At 40.1% G+C, this 25,801-nt stretch overlaps 1 protein-coding gene across 1 annotated transcript in view; it reads left to right on the top strand.

Annotated features, from left to right (window-relative positions):
• LOC122772647 (CUB and sushi domain-containing protein 1-like) overlaps positions 1-25,801 on the top strand; it is a 292,253-nt gene that overhangs the window by 257,906 nt on the left and 8,546 nt on the right. The window contains exons 56-71 of the mRNA XM_044030836.1: positions 2,770-2,943; positions 3,081-3,254; positions 5,343-5,531; positions 6,689-6,865; positions 8,284-8,469; positions 12,086-12,262; positions 12,598-12,783; positions 16,572-16,745; positions 18,079-18,145; positions 18,436-18,542; positions 19,684-19,757; positions 21,325-21,436; positions 21,634-21,813; positions 22,229-22,291; positions 22,794-22,955; positions 24,051-24,163. Coding sequence (XP_043886771.1) covers positions 2,770-2,943; positions 3,081-3,254; positions 5,343-5,531; positions 6,689-6,865; positions 8,284-8,469; positions 12,086-12,262; positions 12,598-12,783; positions 16,572-16,745; positions 18,079-18,145; positions 18,436-18,542; positions 19,684-19,757; positions 21,325-21,436; positions 21,634-21,813; positions 22,229-22,291; positions 22,794-22,955; positions 24,051-24,163 — 2,315 coding nt within the window. The remainder of the gene's footprint in view (positions 1-2,769; positions 2,944-3,080; positions 3,255-5,342; positions 5,532-6,688; positions 6,866-8,283; positions 8,470-12,085; positions 12,263-12,597; positions 12,784-16,571; positions 16,746-18,078; positions 18,146-18,435; positions 18,543-19,683; positions 19,758-21,324; positions 21,437-21,633; positions 21,814-22,228; positions 22,292-22,793; positions 22,956-24,050; positions 24,164-25,801) is intronic.

Here is a 25,801-nt window from a genome sequence, read left to right as displayed (position 1 = left end):
ATCTCGCATGTACCACAGTTTGAGAACCGAGTATGGTCCTAAAGCTCCAGTGTGTAACTTTTGTCACCAACAACAGACTGTTAGGGTGAGGTGGAGGTACACAAGTTACAGATTTACTTTGATATAGTTAACATAAATGCACAAAATAACAGAAAGTAATGTGAGTCAAACTTTGTCTCATAAACAGTGATTTCACTATATTCAGTTCAACTGGTGTACAGATGGCTAAGCATGATTTTTGTGTACGTGTGAAGGTGTACTTTTATTAATATTAATAAATGTGGTTGCTAGGTGAAGTCTTTGGAAAAAAGAGCAGCAATAAGAGGGATAAACCGGCGCACACACACGCCTCAGTAACTCAAATGATCTACCACCGTCTGCAACATTTTATTACTTATTACATTAAGAGCCTGATTTAAACCTCCAGTAAGCACCAACCAGAGATGATTAATCCTGATTTTACATGTGCACTCTGTCCCAGTGATTTCATCTTGAAGTTACGTACCTGAATAAGAAACATCGTGCAGTGCAGGGGGAAATTTGAATGTAAATGAACAAACAAAAACATTGATGTAAGAAGAGTTTAATCCACTCCAAATCTAATGACACATGACTTGGATTATGTGAAGTCCTCCCTCTTAAGACATTCTGTACCTTTTTAAAACTCTTTTTTTTTTTCTTTTTTTTTCCCTACATTGAGTATTTAAATCCCTACAAATTTATGCTTAGGCCTGTTATCAGTTTCATGGTGACATTTTCTAATGAATAAATCTAATGGTCATTTATTTTCATGCAGGAGTTCTTGTGTTACAGTTCAGCAATCCTTTTTTTAATCCTGTTTTTTTCCATTTCTATTTCGGCTACTTATTCTTTTTGCCTTGTAAAACGTTGTTTGTGTGCGTGTATGCGTGTGTACACACGTGTGCCGCGGCAAACTGTGGTCCTCAAGACACCAAGCAGGAGCCGCCCACAGAAGTCATTTAGAGCGTTTGGAAAGTGTTGATTTGTCTGTGGACATATCCTGTCATCACATTACTGTCACAGCTGTGAACGACACAGTCATGGGGACGACACTCGCGCTCAGCTGAGATCAAACCGAAGATTAAAGATGCTGTGGTCCGATCCACGAGTACCAAATATGCATGCGCTAATTAAGTCACAACTGCTGAGCACTCAGGTAATATTGTATTAATGAGTACTGAGTACTAATGGGTCATTAGTCATTAGTCATAGTGCTGAACATTGCAGCTGGTGCTGGCAGTGCAAGAGAGTGTGATATTCTTAATTGAAGTTGTGTGTCTCCGCGTGGGCAACGTTGTGGTTAGCACTGGCGCCTCACAGGAGGTTATTGGTTAGATTCCCAGTTCGACTGGAGTTTGCATGTGCTCCCATAGTTTTTGTAAGTTATCTCCAAATCCAGCGTCCGCCCACAGTACAAAGACATGCAGACTGGGATTCGGTCAAAGATGTATATATATATATATATCAATTATGTACAACAGCCACGATTAGAATTTAAATGTGGTAGTGTAATCCTACACCTAAATATTGGAGAACGTATTAAGAACAAATAAAACAAGGAAACAAGGAGCTTTAGCTCTTTATTTTATTGCATCACTTCCCCTGGTCGAGACATTTTTGAGAGGGGTACTGCCACTTTAAAGGTTTGGTAATGTTCAAGATTTCCGATGAGTAGTTGCATCCACTGTCGTCTGGCAACTTGGGCACATAAGTGCTATGAGCTGCATTATTGGGTGGTTGGCGATGAAAGGAAAACAAACCAAAACACAAAGCAGAAGCAGGTTTTTGTGAAGGTTTTAAGTTGAATTTAATATTGCCTGCACCATTATTATCTGTGAAGCCTGGTTTAAATTTTTCTTTAATCACTGATGAAATATCGTGACTTAATACAATTTATTTCTTACATAATGTACCTTTGACTTGTTGTAGGTGGTGACATGTTCAGGGTTTACCTTGTTTCTAAACCAATGCCAGCTGGATCGCGCACCCTAAAACATAAGCAGTATAGATAATGGATATGGAAATTATTCACTTTCAATACAGCAAAACATATACATATTTAAAAGTCTGTGATTTGCTGTATGTGAGTGTGAAATATACCACCATAAATTGATAAGTTTGCTTCTGGGGAAATTTCAAACATATATACTTCTGTAAACCACTCTGGTATTTATAATATAATATTTTATTTTGGCAGCATTACTTCAGTAGTATTTTAATGGGGTTTTAATCAAATAAAAATAAAAAGTAAATTCTGTTAGATGTCTGTTTTGAAGTATCGATCAACAGTTGACAACTCAATGCCAAACACTTGAAAAAAGTGTTGCACCTCAGTCATTGACTTTATGAGACACAGGAACATGAAGGCAGAGGAAAGGACTGTGAAATCCAGGTTATTGGTCTTTTTATATAGTTGAAATGGCATTGATTTTGTTTTAACGATTCTCCACATGTGTCCTGCAATTTATGTGCTCAGGTTTTAAGAAATCCTGAAAGGAAGTGGTACTTCAAGGCCACTTAGAGAACGCAGATAAATTGTTTAGATGTGCTGATTCTCACAGACCTTTAGTGCATCTGTAATCGCCTCACAGTTAGAACTACAGCCATGAAACTACACTGTCTGTGAAACATTGATTCGCAGATGCACCGATGAAATGAAATTCCTCCACAATGATACAGAGAAGTTGAAGCACATGCAGGAACACACTCTGACTGAGAATTCATCTCTGTCACTTTCTTGTCTTCTAGCCGGTCACTGTGACTCTCCAGATCCTATTGTCAACGGACACATTAGCGGCGATGGGTCAAGCTACCGTGACACAGTGGTGTACCAATGCATGTTAGGATATCGTTTAATTGGCACATCAGTTAGAATCTGCCAGCAGGACCATCGGTGGTCTGGAATAACACCTGTCTGCGTCCGTAAGTACTTTATAATACCAAAAATATTGCATCTCCAGAGAACTCATGATTTAACAAGATGGAAACTATAAGGAAAAATGTAAACATAAAAAATTTAACTTTTCCACACCTCCTTTATCTCACCATACCTCTCTCAGCAATCACTTGTGGTCACCCCGGAAACCCAATCAACGGGCGGACCAACGGCAGCGAGTTCAACCTCAACGATGTTGTCAACTTCACCTGCAACCGAGGTTACATCTTGAGTGGGAACGCTCGAGCTCAGTGTCGTCTGAACGGACAGTGGAGCAGCCCCCTGCCCGTCTGCAAAGGTCACAAACACATACATTAACATGGGCGTACATTATATTATAGTCCTGCCGATGCTTCACTTGCTTAGATTAGCATAGATATTGGAGGATAGCGTGATTACAGTCAGGTCAAGCCAGTCATAGCCAGCTTTAGGAAAAGGAAAAGCATAGAAAGCTGCTAAATATATACATATATATTTTTATTTTTATTTATTTTATTTTTTTCAAATTTGCAAGTACATATGCAAACATAAATGTGTAAGATAACAAAGCCACAAGGACATTTGCATACTCTAGAAGGAATGAGAAGAAGTATAACTTATTAGCTCCCACCCCCTTCTCCATAAATGATTATGTAACAGTAGTAGTGTGTTTCCTTTAAGTCATGCCTAAGTAATTGTCATGACACAAGCCAAGGTGGAGGAAAATCAACAGAGCAGACAACAAACACAGTGTCAGTAAAGCATATGAATACAAGCTACAATCAGTGGTTCAAGTAAAAAACCTGATGGTTATTGCACAGGCTGGTAATTAAGTTCATTCTGAAGGCAAAGGAACGCAGTGAGTGTGAAGATAAAGTAAACAGAATGAGGTGGCCGCTCTGTGGAGTTTAAAAGAAGATGTGGACCAAGGGATGTGCAGTATCCTTAATTATGGTGTGTGTGTTTTTTTTGTTTATAGTCATGTCGTTTTAATTATGTGTAATCTAAATTATCTGCTTGAACTGTGATGGCATTTATGAGGGCTGCTGCAGCTGATCTTATCTGTTTGTTTTCAGATATCTTATATGGACAAATTTGCCTGTGTGTGTGTGTGTGTTTCTGTAATACGTCACCTGCTTTTTGTCCAAATCTGGTGCCGGCAAAATTGAGAACTGAGCAATTGTAGCACAAAGACAGACACACACACACACACACACTCTACTGAGCTGTATTTAAACATGCACACACACACACACACACACACACACACTCACACACAGCTGGGTACATGTCCACAGACACAGTGGATTCCTCTGCTAACCATGTGAAGCCGCTATGCGACAAGTCCCAGACCTCTGGTAGTGTAACAGTTCTAATATACTAAAACAAACACACAGGCCGTTCAGCTGAGTCACGAAAGCAGATCGATACAACATAGTTGCACGCATGGGTTTTTCCATTGAAGGGAATAATCCTTGCTTGCTTGCTTTCTCCGTCTCCCTGATTTTCTCTTCCTTATCCCCTCCTCTCTCTATTTCTCCCTCCCAGCAGCAGCTGTCAGTTATGAGACTGAAACTTTCATTGTTCCCACTGGGTGCTATACACACTCACACCCTTACGCAGGCATAAACACACACATCCCCATATCCCCCACATCCCCCATGGACTTGAATTTGAGTGAGCGTCAGTCTCCCCTGTGACGTGTGGAGTATCAAACCCCACTCTTTTTGGACTGGCGTCTACCCAGAGAGCGGAGATGGGTAGCAGGGACCAGAAGAGAAAGTAGAGAACAAAGAAGAAAGCCAGAGAACAAAGCAGACTATGACAGAGGAGAGCAGCTGAAAAGGGACAAACACTGAGTTTGCAACACTGGTTCAGGGCTTAGTTCACTAAAAGTGCTGATCACACCCTGCTGTTCTCTGGTGGTTCTTCTGTAAAGTTCCATCACGTTGAGAGTCGGCTGATTTTCTTCTCCAAGTTAAAATCACTCTTCATTCCCCACGTTGTGCACTTTATTTACTGCCCTTCATTTTCCCCGGCTCCCTAAGTATGATGCATAATGAGGCAAAATGATCATACTTAATAAACGTCCAAAGTCTCAGTTAACTGCCTATTATATCGCAATCTTGAACGTCTTTTTACAGGGAGTAGTGAATGGGTGAGTGACTTCAGGCACAGCTAATGTTTGTCTTCTCTTCTCTTCTCTTCTCTTCTCTTCTCTTCTCTTCTCTTCTCTTCTCTTTTCTTCTCTTCTCTTCTCTTCTCTTCTCTTTGTTTGTTAAAAGTGCTATAACCACAGTGCGTGTGAATGAGTTTGAATGGATGGGAATATGTAATGTAAAGGTCATAAAGGTCATTGAGACCAGAAAAGCACTGTATAAATCCACTTTTCTGTTTTCCTCCGCAGTGGTCAACTGTTCTGACCCGGGTCACGTGGAGAACGGTGTGCGCCAGTCTGGCCTACGTTACCCAGAAGTCTTCAGCTACGGCGTGAGCGTGGTGATACACTGCAAACGAGGCTTCTACCTGCTGGGATCTGCGCTCCTCACATGTCAACATGACGGACGATGGGACCGGCCAATCCCTCGCTGCCAAGGTAAGGACTGAGAACAGAGGACATTGTCTTTTTATTTGTGAGAAAAAGAGGAGCCAGTTGAGGAATAAAGTCGCTTGAAGAAGTTTAAAAGTGTGTGTGCGCGCGTCATGTTCTGAAGAAACGGAGAGAAATGTCTGATAGGCGCCCTTTGTCAGACGGCTACCATGACTAATAGAAACAAAGAGATTAAACCAGAGTGTAACAGGAGTGAGAGTGATTCATAGACGGAGGGAAAGACAGAGGACTGACACAGTGACAGAGCGGTCGAGATGAGGAATCAGATAGAAGGGTCAGACACTGATGAGACACCAGTGTCTGCGCATCGAGCAATACATTCAAGAAACAAGGTTTTATCGGAAAATTGGGGGGAGTGAGGTGATGACTGAGGGGCAAGGGGAGGATGAGGTAATACAATTTGGCGTAAGGAGAGATTTCAGAAGACCAGTCATTTTACCGAAATAGAAAATCGAGTGCGGGCCCATATCTGTGTCCTCCAGAAACCTATGCTCTGTAAAACATCGTTTTTTTCCCCCCAAATTTTTTTTTTTTCAATTATGTCTGTTGCTTTGACAGAGTGGAATCCTTTCTATGAGTGTCTGATGTTGCAAGAGGTAAAAACAGAGGAAGAGTGGGATACAATGTTTTTTTATGTTTTCTGGCTAAAGTAAATTTAATCTGAGATTAGTAATTGGGACTCAGTGGATTTAGCAGTCAGTTTAGCTCAACAAGAATGACTGTATACAGTACTGTGTTCTGTTTAATCAAGTGCATACGTGTCATGTTGCACAAGCAATTTACTTTCTGATTCAGCAAAACACAGAACACATACAGTAAATCCCCAGTTTGTTCCTGTCGGTTACATGAAATTTGGGCACAAAATACAAAAAGAGGTCAAACCCAAGGGGTTTTTTGTCTTCTAAGGCTGATAAAACAAAATTAGTAAATGTGTATTATTGTTATCATTATTATTATTACTATTATTGTTTATATATACATATACATAGACCCATTTTCCTGTCTCCTTTTCCTGTGTGTGCACAAACAACCCAACCTCACCTGCAAAGACCCAGCGGTCATATCTGGAATCTATAGCTGCACATAACCCCACACACTCTAACTCTCTCCCCCCTCTCTCAATCTATTACTATCTCCAATAGCGATCTCCTGTGGAGATCCCGGCATTCCCCCTAATGCGGTCGTATCTGGAGCCCACAGCTGGACGTATGGTTCAGTGCTGCACTACTCCTGCCTGCCTGGAGGGGTGCTGGTGGGCAACATTACTCGCCACTGTCAGGAAGACAGCACATGGAGTGGTTCGCCGCCTTACTGCACAGGTAACAGCGCACAGCAGAGTTTTTTGGAGCCGTTTGTGTATTTATTTATGTATATAACTATATCTGTTCAGCCCTGCCTTGCATATTGCATTTATTTTGCTCCACAACAAAAAAATATTTTTTCAGGCACAAATGTTTATATTCATTGATATTACTGCTAGTATTATATAATTTAGAGTTCATAATATTTTCAGCCACTACAATAAAGTCTAATATTAACTTACAACAAGGTGGCGCATTAACACTAAAGTCTCCAACTGACAATAAGGCATATTGAAGTGATTTTAAGAAAGTAAAAATATAAATATTGACAAAAGGACAAAATTAAATGAACATGTTGTAGTGTGAATATTAATAAATCTTAGTAATAATACTGTTGCTGGTTTGCTCCTCAGTGTGTAAGTTCACCTCTACTGTAGACTCACAGAGATCCCACAACACAACAACTGATCATTTCCAAACTCAGCATCTACTGTCTCTATCGCTGAAATGCAATTAGCTTCCTCTGCTGGCCTCAGAACAGAGCGCTCAGCAGGGCAGAATCCATCCTGCAGCTGAAGACCTCATTGAGATGCAAGGCGCTGCATTTGGAGCCGTAGCCTGTTCAACTCACAAATCCCCTCCGATGGAATTTAAGCTGCTCAAATTGTGACACGCTCAGTGCTTTTAATGCTAGAACAATTTGGTATAGCCCAAATGCAAAATGCAGTTTTTGCAAAGTTTGTGTGTCTGGGGCACGTGCGTGCGTGTGTGTGTGTGTGTGTGCGTGTGTGTGACAGTGTGAGAAAGTCTGAATATGGAAAAATAAATGTCTGTTCTGCAGCAGAAGGAATTAAATGAAAAATGCTTTTTTATTGTATGACGTTGACCTGTAGAATATAGAATATAATTATCACAAAGACCTCAGTCAGAGGTGTATGACCTTAAAATATCCATCATTTGTATATATACAGTATATATTCACTCAAACATCCTCACAACATCATTGCATCATTAAAGGTGTTATTTTCAGAATAGAAGCCCCCATTTTCTAATAATGGTTTTGTTTAGATTATTTTGTTTTTGTAATGGTTTGGGGCCATAATTGTAAATGAAACACAAGTGTTCATTAATTGCACAGCCTAAGTCTTTTCATTTTCTTTTTTTTTTAATATAGATCTAGTCTTAATGGCTGATGTCAGGTCTTCTTCAATAGCACATGATGTCAATTTTGTAAATCGTGTGATAAAACATAGCATAATATGAGCACACACCAGTGTGACAATGGGTGTCTGGCTGCGGGTGATGTCTGTGAATACATTTGGTTGCAAAAATCTCGAGGCTTTAAAATGAGAGCACATCAGTGAACATGTTCATGACGTGACATAAGGAGGAAGGAGGGGAAATACTACTTAACTCTGTGTCTGTTCTCACTGTAGGTGTAAGTCCAGGAGTCTGTGGAGACCCGGGAATCCCTCCCCATGGTGCCCGTCTGGGAGGTGAAGAGTTTAAAACCAAGAGCTTGTTGCGTTTCAGCTGTGAGGCGGGATACAGTCTGACCGGCTCAGCTGAAAGGACCTGCCTTCACAACGGCACCTGGAGTGGCACGCAGCCTTTCTGTCAAGGTGGGGAAGCTCAAACATCGTCGTACACATGATTATTACTCTTAATTTATCTACACATTTTATAGTAATAGGCTGCGTTTTTTGTCATGGATGTGAAAACAAAGCATGTTTTGAACATGACATGTGCTGATGGGATGTTATCCCTTGATATTGTGGGATTACCTTGGGGTCCAAACCCAGATTGCAGTGCAAAACAGCCATAAAAATAAACATTTGGCTGTAAAATGAAATAGTGCAGATTTGGTACAAACACACACACACACACACAGTTCATTTGAGGCATACAGACTTAATTATTCTGCCTTTTATGTGAAAATAAATCAGCCCAGGCTTCAAACTTGAACAGCTTAATTTCTTCTTTGGAGAATACAGTGGCATCAGGCTAATTGGCATGCTAGTGACAGTAAGCAACTAAGCCAAACAATACACCATTCACTATATGTAATAACTATTGTTACGTTGCTTATACATGAATGCATTTAGTATGTAAGACACCGTCTTTATACGACTCATCACTTTGCATCTTTTTTTGGTCACAGAACTTATCAACAACAAAAAAGAAAATAAATCTCGTATTGTGGCCATAGCACTACTGAAATAAACACATCCCAATTCCTCCATTCAGCATTAGAATGATGCCCTGATATAACTGTCTGTCAACAGACCTGTCTACCTGCAGATGACGAGTGGAAAGGCAGAGACAGTGCAGCCAAATTACACACAAACAACTCCCAGTGTTTTTCTTTTGGGGGGGCAGAGCATAGATAAGAGGAGTGGGTGGGGATGTATCAGTTGCCTTTTTGTCACCATCTCGCCTGCGACTGCGAGCTTGTTCATAATTACAGACCCAAGCATTAATCTCTATTTTACTAATTATCCGCACAAACACAAATGATCCATTTATTATATGTTTGCTGTAAGTGGTTATTTGTTGTGGACCGATGAAGGGAAACTCACTGAGTGACAGTAGAGTTGCAGCACGAGTGTGTGTTTGCTGGCAGAAACACTGACCTTGTCAGGACCAATCCAATCGTCTTATTTCTAGGATTGTGGCTACTGTAGGTCAAGGTTGGGGTTAGACATGACCTGGTTATGGTTAAGATTAGGATTAACACTTTGTTGAGGCTAAATGAATGGAATTCAGTGCGTGCTGTGTCCAATGGGTGTGTGTGTGTGTTTATCTGCGAGGCCCAGATGCAAAGGCTTGAAGTGTGTCACTCCTCACTGACTGAGCGGATATTCCACAGCACTGTGGTAATAAAATGACTCCTATACAACAGCGGTTTTCTGAGACTCTCTTTAAACCCATGTGGGTTTAGGGGAAATTAAAGTTGGTCCCCAAATCCTAAGCTGTTGCCTGCGCGCTGCCTACTCCTGAATGTAAAAATGTGTTTGCTAGAGTAAATATAACGCTCCTGACATGAACTCCAAAGTTTTTGCCGATGCTGATTCTACAGTAAATCCAGTTGGATAAAAGAATTGTTCTAGTGGTAATGTTGAGTCATATACTGTATATTTGGTGTCGTCTATAATACTGTGATCCAAAGCAGCAGCGGCACACTAAATATAGACCACTGAAAAGATTAAAGGCCAAACTGATTTTAATGAGAAAAATAGGAATCGCCACATAAATATATTTAGCTGTGTAAACTGCAGCTGTTGGTGAGAAGGTTTTCTTCAGAAGAAGTTCTGTTCAGATTGATTGAACACATTTATATCAAAATGTTATTCCAATTTAAAGTAGCTTTGCACTTGTTATTTTTGAATTATGCTGAATGTTGAACGGAATCCATAATGTGATATTTTGTTCACACAAGCTGTCGATGCAATCTGACGATACCTCACTGTGAGATAAGCAGCAGAACCACACGCAAGTCTGAACTGAAATGTTGTCGTCCAACTTTGTTTACAGACCTGACAGTTAAGCAATATATTTTTTAAGTCATGCCTTTTGCCCACATGCATGGAATCAATAACACTAAACCCTAGTCATTTAATCTTATAGACACCCAGCCATACAGACCTCACACACACACACACTTGTCTTAGGGCTGTGTGTCTGTTTGTGTTCACCGGGGTCTGTGTTTCACAATGTCACACTAATTATTTATGTCTGTCTACAGTTGTTTTTCATTAAGCTAATAGTGGTTAAAAGCTGATTCAGAAAGGATGGGAGATCTATCACCGGGACACAAACACAAAGAAATCCATATACACACATCTAGACAAATACACACACACACACACACATACACAAAATAAAATACACACTATTGCTCATGTATGACACACTGATGGACACACACAGCTCTGCAATGTGCAAACCCTCTCACTCACACACACATTCTTTGATAGAGCTTTTAAGGGCTCTAACTGATGAATCTCATCAATGAGTATTTGACTGTTAAAGGCAATCAGCTGTCATGATCTTATTAGTGGAATGTGCTGTGGTCAGTTGTTGATTCCTGTTGGTTCTGTTAATGTGCTGTGGCAGCAAACGTAAGACGGATCGTTACTCGCGTCCCCGTCTTCACTCTCGCGTCCTCGTCCTGTCTGACAGTGTCCGTCTCTTAGATGAGACGAGTATAAAAATTCAAGGGCAGATAAGGATACGAGCCTTTGATTCAAAACTGGTCGAAAAACATGTTTCACCCGGAGAAAGATGTCTTCTATAGGTTTTTGGTGTAGAACCTGCTTCACATAGCTGTGAGGATGTACAACTTTATCGTCCACATGAGGGTCACAGGTGCCACAGCTGGTGCCATTCTGAATCCCAGCTGACATAGGGTGAAAGGCAGTCCATCACAGGGCCAACATGGAGACAAACAACCATTCACTCTCACACTCACGGTCAATTTAGGGAGTCCAATTTGCCTAATCCCCAAATCTGCATGTTTTTGGACTGTGGGAAGAAAGCAGAGAACTTGGAGAAAACCCGTCCCCGCACACACGGGGAGAAAATGCAAACTCCATGCAGGTCATTAACCCAGGTCTTCTTGCTGCAAAAGCAGGGTTGTTAACCACTCCACCAACCGTGTGGCACAAATTCAACCGTGCTCAAATTAGACATAATGTATGTGTCCTCTTGTTGCTCTTATTGCTGAGACATTGTCTTCCCTAAGACCTCTTTCAGAGGGACATTGCCCACACTCGACTGACTGATAATTAACTCCACAACCGTGCTGCATGACCATTACTTCTTGCTTTCTTTTGCTTTCAGTCGCATCTCTGCAGGCATCATCTCTTGTTTTTAAACACGAGGCAGAATCTTGTCCTTGGATCTTTATTTTTTTTCAGGCTTGGTGCTTTGCTCAGTGGCACTTATCATGTGTGCTGTTCTGTGGATGTATTACCAGCCTCCCACCAGCCTCCAGCGCACAAGCAGAATACTCTACATCTGCCGCTCAGTGCTGGGAATCAGTCCAACAACCTTTAGTTATTAATCAGCCTCACTACCTCAAGGATATATTTTATGTTCTTTGCAGCTTACTCCAGTGATAATCTCATTATTGCAGCCTACACTTGATCGGCCTTGAGTGACAGCCAGACATCATTGTTCAGACTCATATCATCAGTATGATTAATCACCGCTGTGTAATGTTTCCTCAATCCTCAGCCGTATCCTGCGGTAACCCCGGCACCCCAGCTCACGGCAGGATCGTCTTCAGTGACGGCGTCACCTTTGGCAGCTCGGTGGCTTACGCGTGCTGGGACGGCTTCAAAACATCGGGCCTGACCACCAGGCACTGCACGACTAATGGCACATGGACAGGACAACCCCCAGACTGCACTGGTAGGATAATGTTTAAATGAGTTAAATTAGTATTACATTATAACTATACTATACTATACCAATACTACGTTTTCATGTCTGATACAATACTGACGTCACACCTACAGCCTACACAGCTCACATCATCACTGCAGCATGGCAAACATCTGGGTCTTTACAGCCCTAAGTTTTTTATTTTTCCACTTTCTAACTCAGTGATTTTGATACTGAATATGATTATTGACTCATCCCTAGTTATTTCTATTGTTGTAACCTTTACAGAGGTCAAACTAGTGTGACACTCTGTATGTATTGGACATACTGTATGCATAAAAATGTTCTCTCACCACCTATAGTGATCACTTGTGGAGACCCTGGGCCTGTAGCCAATGGGATCTATATCGGAAAGGACTTCACCTTCAACCACACAGTGACTTATCACTGTAACCCCGGTCACCTGATGGAACCACCTGGACTTGGATGCAGCGTCCTGCGCTGCACCAAAGATGGAACCTGGAACCAAACCAAACCCAGCTGTAAAGGTGACCGTAAATACAGACTATAATATCTGCTGCCAAAGTAAACTAAGACAAGTGTTTAAATATACAATAGAATGGAGGATGGCAGTATGTTAGGGGATACAGTTACTCGCAGATAAATAGTGCAACAATAAGCAATGCTTATACTCTAACTCGTTTTGAAATCCGTTTTGATTCAAATCTACACAGACAAAATCTAATAATGTCCTTTTGGGCTCATATCCTCATATGTTTTGCTGCTAAAAGTCAGTCAGACAGAAGATAGTGGCAAAAACATGATCTCCTTGGCACAGGTTCAACCTATACTGAAACAGAAATATAACATATTTTAAAGATAGTGTGGTGTGAGCGAGCATGCATTATTTACATTTCACTCACTTCTGAGATTCATTATTGGCATCCTCTCACATCTAATGATAATTCTTATTTATCCCTCACACATAATCATTTATTTTTGAGTGCGTGAGTTTGCATATCAAATGCATTCAGCAACATTTATTCAAATCGAACAACATTTCAAACATGCTACTCGTGTGGAGAACCTGTCAATAACAATGCTACACAGTGTTGTCAGGGTTTATTTTCTGAAACCTCACAAACACAATGGGGAAAATAATAAAGAATGCTTAAAAATGCTTAAAATCAGACTGGAGCTTTACAACGGCACATATTTAGAGTTTAGACTATAATACTCCACAGTAAAAGGGAATGCTTCCTGAGATCTTCCCTGCCGTTTCTTCCCACAAACAGAAAATCTCCTGCTGACTCCTGCAGTTGCAGAAGCTTTGAACTGAGCTATATAAAAAAAAATAGAACCGAGAATGCAGGAACAGAGGCTACTGAGAGGGGACCAGAGAGAGATGCAGACACAAGGAAAGTGGAAGGAAAAGATACTGTAGGTGATTGAAAGTGAGTCTGAAAGTGAGTCCTGGTCAGGAAATAGAGATGTATCAGAAGGGGTAAGAAAAGGCTGCGTCATCAGGCTCTGTCTCAGTTTCCTCGTCCTTTCAGGTTCTTTGTTCCTATCCTTCATCCTCTTTGTTTTCACCAACTTCAAACAATCCACACATCTTCATTTGATCCTGTTTGGGAGCAACTGCGATAAATGTGTAGCCTGACGGGCAAAATGAATCATGTGAGATGTAGAACGTGTTTGAGTACTTTGGACGGGTAGTGGTTAAAAAGTGACACAAACCACAAAGCCCCTGGAAATGACATGGATTATTGCCCGGAAATTAAGACAGACAGAAAATGGGATGCAGAAAATGGTGTGAATGGGGAAGAGAAAAGCAACAAAGAAGCAAGTGAGAGAAAGAGAGGAAACGAGTAATGGGAGAAACAAAGAAAGGCAAAATCAATACCTGTCCCCAAACCTGTAAACACAGTGAGAAAAGGGATTGGACCTATAAAATGTGTTGACTGTGTGAACTGCACCAAGAGAGAGATGCCTAAAACATGAAATAAAGGCGTGAGAAGCAGCAAAGGTGCCAGAAAGATACCGACAGAGCAAAGGAAGAGATTAAACAAGGACTGGAGCGAGAGAAGAAGGACGAGGAAAAAGGTGCAGGGAGGAGAAGAAGAAGAAGGGCTGGAGGGAGAGTGGAGGAGGAAGACCGTATGAAAGTGTATGAAAGAACTGAGGTTGGAGACTTGAGAGGAAACAACAAAGGGTGAATGAAGGGAAAAGGAGTCAGTGATCGCTGTGACAGAGAGAAGAGCAGAAGCAGTTAAGAAAGCAGGGCTGTGTTGTTCTTCCAGAGACGTGTGAAACCAAACCAGTGTAATAACAACAAGGGGAGAGACAGAAATAGACAATAAACGAGTTCACAAACCTTTAATTACACACAGGTGTTCTGTGAGCATCAGAGATGTGCAGAAATATTGGTCTGAAAATATGAACTTCTGAAGTCAATAAAAAATGTTTTATGTTATTTTTAGACAGCCGGAGTCGGCGCACAATAACAAAGCAATATCCATGTGAAAGAAAAACACTCATTCAATTATTAATTTGAATCCCCATTAGCTGCTGGCCAGCCACCACAACAAAATAAAGACAAAAAAAAAAAGATGAATGGCTTGCTTTAAGAAATGGGGCTTTGGCAGTGACTTGTGTGCAGGTGTGTAGATTTGAGGCTTTTCTGTGTATCATGCTGGCAGCTTACAAAATCAGAAGTGGTCAAATTATTATTTTGCCACCAGCACTCGCAGTTGCCAAGAAACTGCAGAGTCACAAACAAAGGGATTGTGTTGAATTATATATAGTTCTAAACAACTTTCTAAAGACTGCCATGACGTAAGAGACAGAAAACAGAGCACACGAGAAAAGGATTAACAGACTAAATCAAGTATTGCAGGGATTTATAGTAACAGAAGCACATTTTCCCTGTTCATTTTAGCATGTCTCTTCCTTCATCTACCGACGTTTGTGTGTGTGCGCGTGTGTGCTTTGTATCTCTCCGTTTGTAAATGTCTCTCTCACTCTGTGTGTGTGTGTGTGTGTGTGCACGTGTGTGTACTGTATCATCATAGCAGAGTGAATGGTGCATGAAACCATCTGTCTCCCAGTTAGATGAGAATTACACTGACTTTATTAGATGTTTGAAACCATGCAGATGGTTATCATTATCTGAGGGAGTTGGGCACATGCACACACACACACACACAGAAAGAGATGTTTATCAGTGTTTATGAAGTTATACGCTCAGAAGTCCATGCACATTCAACATACTTACATGCACAAACACAGAGAGAGATGGAGACAGAGCGAGGGAAAAAGGGTTTCTTAACATATTGAAAAGATGCAGTGAATGAACATTACATTTTTAATTCCCAGTCTGTAAACAGATGTAACGCTGCCTTCACGTGCGATCGGAAAGATGATACTTCCCATATGTGAAATCGTTACGTTCCAGTTTGTTGGTGGAGCGAAATTTTAAATAGCTGACACACACGGTACACCCTTACCTTATTGTTAATTTGCCTGCTAGAGCAGGAGGAGGACGCGGTGAAATGTAAACGGTGAGTAGCCTAATTTTTTAAAGGTGATCTCCACTCAGGAACTCGTGTTTCAAAAAGATCTCCCAATTTCCCACGGGAAATCGCGACGTGAGGAGGCGTTCGTGTGCATTTAGCACGTCGGGAACTGGTGTTTACCGTAATTCTGATAGCAGCATAAGTTTATGTTAGCAGCTGTAAAGTAAAGTCAAAGTAGCTCAAATTTTTTCATAAAAGCAGTTCTTGTGGAAGTCATTGATGAAATATCTCTGCAGATCACAGGATGAGGCAGCATCGCATCACACGAAGAAGCTCTAAAGCCCAAATGTCCTTTTTTAAAAAAAAAAAACTGTTGGTCCATATGGTGACCATGCTTCATCTTCTGGTTTAGCAAGTTTAATGTGGTGACCGAGGTCATGTGCAGCTTTAAGACAGTTAATGTCCGTATGGTGATCACAGCTGTCTGCTTTGTTTACACTTCATGTCTCACCTCCCGCCATCTATAGCCATCTTGTCGTTTACAGTGACCTTGGATGTGGCTTTGGTAAATCTCCCAAATTATTTATTTATTTTTCTTTCTTTTTTTTTTTTTTAGCATAACTGGAGATAGAAATACTATAATAAATATTAGGACAGTGTAAAAGCATTGGCAGTGAAAAAAACACAGATTTTTTTCACGCAAGACAGAATCCTTAAACAAAAATAAAGTCGTAGATATGAGCAATTAAAATTTAAAAAAAAAATGTTATTAAAATAAAAATAAAATAAAGTTCTTGTAATTCACATTTGTGTTCCAGTGATCCAGTGTGGCCCTCCTCCTCAAGTGCATCATGGGAAAGTGGAAGGGACTGACCACTCGTGGGGATCGAGTGTCAGCTACAGCTGTTTCCATGGTTACCAGTTGTCCTCTCCCGCCGTGTTAACGTGTGAGGGGAATGGAACATGGACAGGAGATGCACCCCAGTGTCTGCGTACGTTCGCTAGTCCGCTGCATGTTCTGTAAAAATGCTGCTTAAAGCTGCTGTCAGTTAAAAAATGATGTTAAATTGCTCTATATTCTCACAACTCTCCCTGATTGTAGTCTGTAGCATGGTTCCCCCGTGTCTCAGGAATTAGTAAAAACTTTCCCAGTATCCCACAACACCACCGTCCAATCAGGAGCCAGAATTATTGTGGTAGCCTGACCAACACCGACCTTTGACACCTAAATATGTTAGTAGGACTAATTTTACTTTCTATCTCCATTCCATCAGATTCATTTTATCCTGATAGTGTAGTGTGTGTAGAGCAGATATCACATGCTTGATAACAATACTTCACAGAAAATTGTGAATTAATGGCTCTGATGGAAAGATTCATGTAAATCTATGAAATTTGACATGTTATAGTAAATGTGCAAGAACTGTTTATTACAGCATTTCCTTTTTTCTTTTTCACTGGAGATAGAATTACTAAAATAGACTAAATATTATGTTAAATTTGTCTCGTTATTCTGACAACTCCGTCTGATCCAGAGTATTTAGTCTGTAGTATGGTTCTGAGTCTTAGGAATTAGCAAAAAATCTAGAAGAAAATTTCAGTATTCTACAACCTTCAATACCATCAGAAGCCAGAATTATTGTGGTAGCCTGACTAAAACTGACTTTTAAAATACACTTAAATATCCAAGTAGTACTGAAATTGTGCTAATTGTACGTTCCCAAAGTTAGACTAACACACCCAGAGTATGCCAGTGGGACTATGTTCAGTCAGACTCTAGCTGACCTTGGGCTTTCACATAGAAGTAATTGCAGAACTGCTCAGTACGCGGAAGACGACAACAAAGTCAAAAACATGATAAAATCCAAAGCAGTGCATTTTCAGACTGACACGGTGACCAAATGTATGCTTTTTCAACTAAAGGACTTAAGTATTTTGAAGTTAATGGATGTTAGAAAGACATAGACCGTCCTCCAGCTAAAGCTGTTGTCATCTTGTATGTAAACAGTCAATCTAATACTAACAAGTTCAAAGGGAACATGTTGCCACGTAGCGTAGCAAATTGACTCCCCCCGCTAAGGCTTGTTTACTCGGACAGGGGCAGTGGTCCAGTTAAATGGCGTAGTGAATAAATGCCTCCTTCCTACCAAACATGTCTATAAAAGGATGTTGAAGAAAGAAGTGAAAGCGAACAGTGGCAACAAATGGAAACTTTAGCAAAAAAACGTTAGCCCAATAATGACTTCTCTGACAGCAGCTTTAACTGATGATCATCACTGTCATGACCAGGCGTGAGTGTTAACGGTCATTATTGTGTCCTTCAAGCTGTCCTCTGTGGCGATCCTGGCTCCCCCGGAGGAGGATTCAGAGAGGGGAACAGTTTTTCATACAGGTCAGTTGATGACACTCTGTACTCTCTCTGCATACACTATACTGTACTTACACAGTAAAGGTAATTACGGTAATGCAAATTGTGCATTTTTGGCCGCGTGCGTCTGTAGTTACAAGAAAAAAAAAGATTTTTTGTTGAAAACAAAGATCGTACACTTAACAAACCCTAAATTGAACATTGCAAAATAAACTAAAAAAGAGAATGTACATGTCTACATGTTTTACCTGCTCATCATTTGTGTTTGTTTCTCGCATGCGTGTGTAAATCACTATGTTTTGTTTCCCTTGTAGGTCAGAGGTCAGGTTCTACTGCCATGCTCCCTACCTGCTGGTCGGCTCTTCCCTCCGAATCTGTCAGGCTGATGGAATTTGGAGTGGCCAGCAACCAGCCTGTATAGGTAATTAAAATAAAACACACAGAATTCAGAGACACTGTTTATATGAGTGCTACCGACTTATACACTGACTTAAACATAAGTGTTTAACTATATATCAAAATGAAACTTTGTCATTATAACGGTAATAACTTATTTATGCTATTTTTTGATAGTGTTGTGTGTGTGTGTGTGTGTAGAGCAGAGATCACAGCCTTAATAATTGATAACATATCAAATATGTATCCATAAATCCATATAGAATATGTTAACTCTGCATTGCAAAGTGTAATATTCATTATTTTGGGGGCCATGTGTTGTTTGCGCTCATTTAAGAGGGAAATTGAGATGGATCTGAGATATCAGCGCTTGATATTCATACTTCACAGAAACATACATGCGTAAGAAAGCACATTAATGGCACTGATGGAAGCTCTACATGTTATAGTCTTTGCCATAAATGTGCAGGGACATTTACTTTATTACAACATTTCATCAACATGTTAGGAAGAATCCTTCTGAAATCAGATTACAGAGCAGAAAGACTGTGGATCTTGCACAGTCGCATGTTTTAGCATTAGTATTCCTGTGCGCAGAGAGAGAGCTGGACATATTATCGTATTAGTCACTGATGTGTGTGGCTTTGATATCAGCATTTGATTTCCACAAAGACATCATCTTTGGACAGGACTTTATCAGCCTTTGGCTTTAAAGTACTAACTCATGTGGAAGGCATGAAGCTTATTTTCGAACAAGTTGTGAAATCATAAGGAAGAAAAAAAAATGCCCTGCTGAAATCATGTGTAATGTGTAATGTGTAATGTTATTTTTATGCTTGAGTATAAAGCAGCCGTGTGGCAACACAGCAGACATTCCTGTCATCTCCCTCACGTTAAAAATAACTGTACTTTGTCAACAGTACAAAACTATAAATATCCACGCCTGATGGATCCTTATACCCTGACCAGTGCTATAATACTTCTGCTGGGTGAAGTTTGTATCGCATTACTATAAATATCAGAGGCACTTGCCAAGGGGGGAAATACTCAACTACTTATCTGTATTAACAATAACACTTTTTACTCATTATACATGTGCGTGTTGATGGTAGTTTATCTAACGGCTGAGACCCTGAAAATATCTGTGTGTGTGTGTGTGTGTGTAGATCCAGCCTTCAACAGCTGCCGTGACCCAGGAACTCCGGCCTATGGTATCCCAGTCATGGCACAGGGCTTCCAGGTGAGAAGTATATTAGATGACTTGACTTGATATTATATCGCACATTCAGTGTCACTACTAATGTGAAATAGTCAAAGAATACAATCATAACAGCAGCCAACAAAATAATCAAAACTTGAGCAATTCTACTAAGCATACATTTTTTTCCACCTCTAAATGTACATGTGTTTTCCCTGTATTTACACCTTTATATACAGCTTTTAGAAAATGTTTACCCCCAGCCAGGGAAGGAACCATATCTGGTAACGTCATTGATCTGGATTTTCTACAAATGTAATATTTTGACACTCTAGGGTTGAAATTTAGAATTTCAGTGAGTGCCCGATAATGGGCATAATAATTTAATCCTTTCTAACAAAGGAAATATCTTAATCTTAGGCAAGAAAAAATAATGATTCTAATAATGTGTGGTGGACCAATGTCAACACAACTGCACATACTGTGGCTAATTTGCATTTACTCAAAGTTTTGTACCTCGTCGTAACAGAAAACGACCTCTCCCAATGATTTAAGTCCATTTCCTGTGATCAGTTTGTGAATTCATTAGTGATTTTTCTCTTTTCTTTTTTTACTGATGTCCTTAATGACACTTTAATCGTGTTTGTGTTTTTAATAGGAACAATTTATTGAAGAAGTAATAATTCTTTTGGAAATTGTTTGTCAAATTCATCTCTTCCAAACCCCCCCGCCCCCCCATTAAAGTATCAAATAACACGTTTTAATTAAGTCTTTTGATTTATCAATGAATAATTCAGAAAGCCTTTTAATTAACGTGAATTTATGTTTGTGACTCTTCTATAAAGGTGTGCCTACCAAACGCCAGAGCTGAAAATAAGAGCAGGTCGACTAATTCATGAATATTAATGTCTGTGTGAGAAACAATTGATGCTGCCCCCGTGACCCTGAGATGATACATGTATAGATAATGAATGGAGGGATGGATACAATGGGCCCAAGGTTTGCACCGGTTGGAAAAAGCAAGACTCCTTCAAACCTTGAACATACGGTACAGGTCAAAAAAGGATCTTATTGATTGAATATATAATCACCCTTAGTAGGATTTGAGAGGATATGTCTTATTAGAGCCCGAGCCACGAATGGCACACATTGGTGCGAGGAATTGTTATCCTTCACATTAGTATTATATCCATGGCTTCACGGTCATTTTTGAGGGGGTTAATATGCGTAAAAAACTCTTGAAACTTTGCATGGAGATCAGGTCTGGCGAAAACACAATATGGGCTCTATAGCGCCCCCTAAGGTGAAAACAGAGGCAAAATTTTGTTCCACCGAATTTCCTGAAACTTGGTGGGAAGATGGTAGAGACCAAGACGAACAATAAAGTTGACCTTGACCATGGCCTCAGCTCAACAGGAAGTGAATTCTGGCTTCCATTTTGGTGATTTGCGCATTTGTCGTACCGCCAATTTGTACTAGTTACCTCTGACATGTGTCTAAAGAGAGGAAGCTGGCATCTTTTAAAAAACAAACTAACAAAAAAAACAGATCTGTGTAATGTGTTTTGACAAAAACAATTTCATTCTCGTGTGCTTTTGTGTCAAACCAGGTTGGCAGTAAAATTTCCTTCAAGTGCCGCAAGAACTACCACATCCTCGGATCGACCACAAGAACGTGTCTAGAGAATCTCACGTGGAGCGGAACTCAACCCGAGTGCATTGGTAAGAAGAAAGTGTGTTAACTGTGAACATCAGTCATTAGCTGTAGTAGTAAAAGCTGAGGTTAATATACAGTAGGAGTTGCTCTGTTGAGGTTTATTCTGTTAGTTTTAGGTTTTATGGGGAGAAACCCTCTGCTTTTTTTGTTCTTAGTTATTTCATTATTAAGTCAATTTATCTTCTCTTCCCCCAACACACAGCCCATTCCTGCCGACAGCCAGAGACGCCCAGTAATGTAGACGTCCGCTCTATGGAGCTGCCTACCCTGGGATACACGCTGATCTACACCTGTCAAGATGGTTTCTATCTAGCCGGGGGGTCTGAGCACAGAAACTGCAGGAGTGATGGGAGATGGTCAGGCAAACCCCCACTCTGCAAAGGTACACTGAGGTTCACTGAGCCTAAAATCTACACTGGACTCCATTACTGCCATACAGATTATAATCCCGATCTTATTTGTATGTCTGTAGCTTCAGGCATACCTCTATTTTTTTTTTCTTCTTTTTAATCAAAGTCAAAGAGTCGTTGGCTTTGATGTTTGACAGCAAAACAACGGAGTTCATAACCATGTCGGGAAGAGGCTGCCACTTTCTGTCTTGTGTTTTGGATTCTTTTATTTTCCGTCTGTGGCACAGTCAGAAACAATTGAGCCCTCGATGCTTTCCCTTTGTCTTTATCACTCCTGTCACATTTTAAATCATCCACTCTCAACCTCTATCGCTACCAAATGTATTTCCAACAAAGCCGTCACTGTGAAGTGAGCTAAACCAAACTTAATGCCGTTTTACATTTCAGTTGGAGTGAAAGTCAATCCCAAAGGCAGAGGAGAATCAGATGTCCAGAAGAACAAGATACGTGGTATGCGGAATACATTCGTTCATATTCATTCAGTCACTGCTTCTCCCGGAGATGATTACTGACGAAGTGGTTAAAGTTGGTGTTGACGACAGAAGTCTTCTGTACAGACAGTCAACTATCCTGATAACACATTCAACTGCAGTACCATGTAGTACTGATATAATATGATATAATATGTAATGCTGATCATCAATATCTTTAGAGGCAGCCAGTAGTGAGGGAGAAAAAAACACCAAAGATCTTTTGCAAATATATTGAAGCTTCTCTGTTCTGAATAAGTCATAATTCTCTGCAGCAGTCAGTTTTAACGGTGGTAGAAATGAAATTTGCCTGTGTTTTTTTTTTGCTTCTCCAAATTAATCCTAACCCTAAAACTTTTTTTTATTGCTACCTCCCCTGTTAATGACATTTAATATGAAGCTGGGGAAAAATGTTATGTGAAAAACTGAATCCAGTGCTGTTGCAGCTGCTTATTCCCCCCCCCCCTCCTCCTCAATTACAGTTTCCATGGATGTCTTCTCTCCAAACTCTGAGTGGAGCGGTTTCTACGAGTATCTGGGAAAGAGACAGGCCACCACATTGACAGTTAGCGGGTTCAATGCCACCAGTGGCAGAGTTAACATCACATTACTGGAGACCAGCGGAGTGTCAATCAGACTGTCAGGTAAAAGAAAAAAAGTCTTATAGTATTATAGATTTATAATATATATATATATATATATATATATATATATATATACATATATATATATATATATACATATATACACATATATATATGTATAGAGAGAGAGAGAGATATGTATATATATTAGAATTGTCAATTGATTAAAAAATTATTAACTAATTAATTGCACAATTTTCTGTAATGAATCGTGATTAATTGCGAGAATAAACCTGAAGCTTATAACAGATATTTATTTATATAAAATCATGGAATGCATGTAGAATCAATACAAAAAGTATATTTAAATTGAAAGACTGTTTTAATGGCTTTCTTTAAACTTCAGTTTCTCTCCCGTGAAGTACAAATTTGGCACATTCTTATATTTCGTTTTTATATAGATAAAATAGAGCTAAATAAAAACCGAAGATGTTTTTGTAACACTGTCTTTGTTGTTGGTGAGGTAAAGGGGTTTAAGATTAGTAGAGGTTAAATGCAATGGTAATAAAAATAGAGAGAATGCACTGCGGCTTAATACACAGCAGGTTATTGGGTTCTGACAGTGAAAATGTCATTTACAATTTCTTTAGAGCATACAGAGAATAGGACTGGGGTCATTAATACCTTAAATAATAAAACACGCAGGTGCACTCGTGGGAATTATGAACAAGTTGTGTGCCTGGGCCTCTCATGCATCGACACAACTGTCATAACCTTCCGTCGCAGTGGCCCAGTATACATCACGGACTATTTATGTACTGCAAAATACACATAGTACGTTGTTCGGGAGTGACTGGAGGGTAAACAAAGAAGTTATGTACGTATCTAGAAAGATCCTGCAAGAAAGTAGCGCTAGAGTAACTGAGGAAAAAAGGCTATCTGACTCCAGCAATAACACTCAAACATGTTTTGACATTTCAAAATGACATTTCACAGTCATTCATTCAGCTTGACCCTGGACTTGTCATAAAGAAGAGCAGCAGTCCTGTGTTAGCACTGCAGCAAACCAAGTAGTGACTTGTCCATGTGTGTCTGATGATGTTCAGTTCTGCCTTGTTAACTCTTTTTTACTGTTTACTTTTTTTCTCTGTTTAGGTACCTATAAGTCAGAGGAAAATCAACTGCTGTTGAAAGTCTACCAGGTGAAGGGTCCAACAGAGCATTACTACAGCAAGTTTAAAAACGACAACTGGGCAATGGATGGATATGTAAGACAACCTTTCTCTTGTGTTTTCTGTTTCACATATTGAGCAACAAATCTCTTTAATAATATCTATCTATCTCCTCTAAATTGGTTAAATTGTTAAAATGTTCAACAAATAACAGCAATATATTATTTTTATATATTTTCTTCTCACTCTAAAAAGAAAAACAAATAAAAAAGACAGCACATATTTATATTTATTGTATATATCATTTCATGTGTTGCCCCATGTGACCTGTGGCCCAGCTAACAATGTTTGGTTCCTAGAACGTTCTGGGAACGTTACCTTTTGGTTGTGGGAATGTTCCCTGAATGTTTGTTAGTTTTGGATGCACATTTGGTACTTTGTTGGAACCTTCATACAACCATTAGAGAACATTCTCTAAAGGTTCCCAGAACGTTCCCCTAACGTTACTTTTCTACAACCTTCATACAACCTTAAGAGAACGTTCTCTGAAGGTTCCCAGAACGTTCATCTAACGTTACTTTACTACAACGTTCTCTAAAGGTTCCCAGAATGTTGCCAGAACCACTTTTCTACAACCTTCATACAACCTTTATAGAACATACTCGAAAGGTTAAGGTAAATGTGGTGTTTAAAGTTTGGAATTCTACGAATCATTTCTATGACTGAGGAATAGATTAAAAATCCAATCCTGTTTGACTTGTGAACCAGAGAAGGAGGCTTCAAGGAACCAACTAGGTGGATTGTAAATGAGAGTAGCTGGCAGTAATGCAGGAAAGATGGAACATAGGAAGCAGCGACAGACAATTTTTCATGTTGCCAAAGACAGAAAGAATGAAGGAGGAGAAGAGTCAGGCTGATAATGGCCTAGATGTGTGGTTCAATCTGTTCACAGTTAGATGGAATTTCAATTGTTGAGGTCTGTGTAAAACATTTGCTCTTTAATCATCAAAGAAAAAATGGTGGAAAGCAGAGAAGAAAATAGGTGGAGGAGGAGAGGAGCTGTCCAAAGAGCAGGAGGTGGGCAGGACAAGGTTAAACCGGGCACTCAAATGTATACAACATAGTATAAATATTCAGGGCTATGTTAAAGGTCGCACTCTTGGGGCAAAGTACAGGAGCAGAGTCAGTTTAAAGTGAAACGACCAAGAAATTCTGAATGTGGTGCTGGCGTGAAGGATCGCACAGTTGAGAGTCCAACAAGCACATGAGCAGTGGTACAGAGATCAGAGAGGTTGGGCCGAGACAAAGTCTGGCAGGAGTCCCATTCAGAAGAACAGTAATGAGGGGTGGCTGAGCATGGCAGGAACAGACGTCAGGTCAATGATCCTCGGCATGGATAAAAAAAAAAACACAGTGATTAATATTCTGGCTGACAGGCAGGTTACAGAACTTTTTAAAAAGCTTTCAGACGGACACAGGCAAAGGCTAACGTCTGCCACAACGGAGAACAACGATCTGGTCTTAAAGGAGCTAAATGAAACGCACGATGTTGCTAGCCACATGTGACCGAACTGCAGCCTCAATGTATTATTCTTGCACTCATGGGGGCTTGCAACAGCCACGAGTATCCTGGGCTCCAGCCACAACTGTGACAGAGTTGACTGCACTATTTTACTCACGGATAGGATGCACACTGATGAAGAACAATCTGTTCTTTGCTCTGCATTGGTCACT

This window comes from Solea senegalensis, linkage group LG7 (assembly GCF_019176455.1).
Source record: "Solea senegalensis isolate Sse05_10M linkage group LG7, IFAPA_SoseM_1, whole genome shotgun sequence".
In the NCBI taxonomy this organism is placed as follows: Eukaryota; Metazoa; Chordata; class Actinopteri; order Pleuronectiformes; family Soleidae; genus Solea; species Solea senegalensis.
The sequence above is the reverse complement of the archived record's forward strand: the minus strand, read 5'-3'. Positions and strand labels throughout refer to the sequence as shown.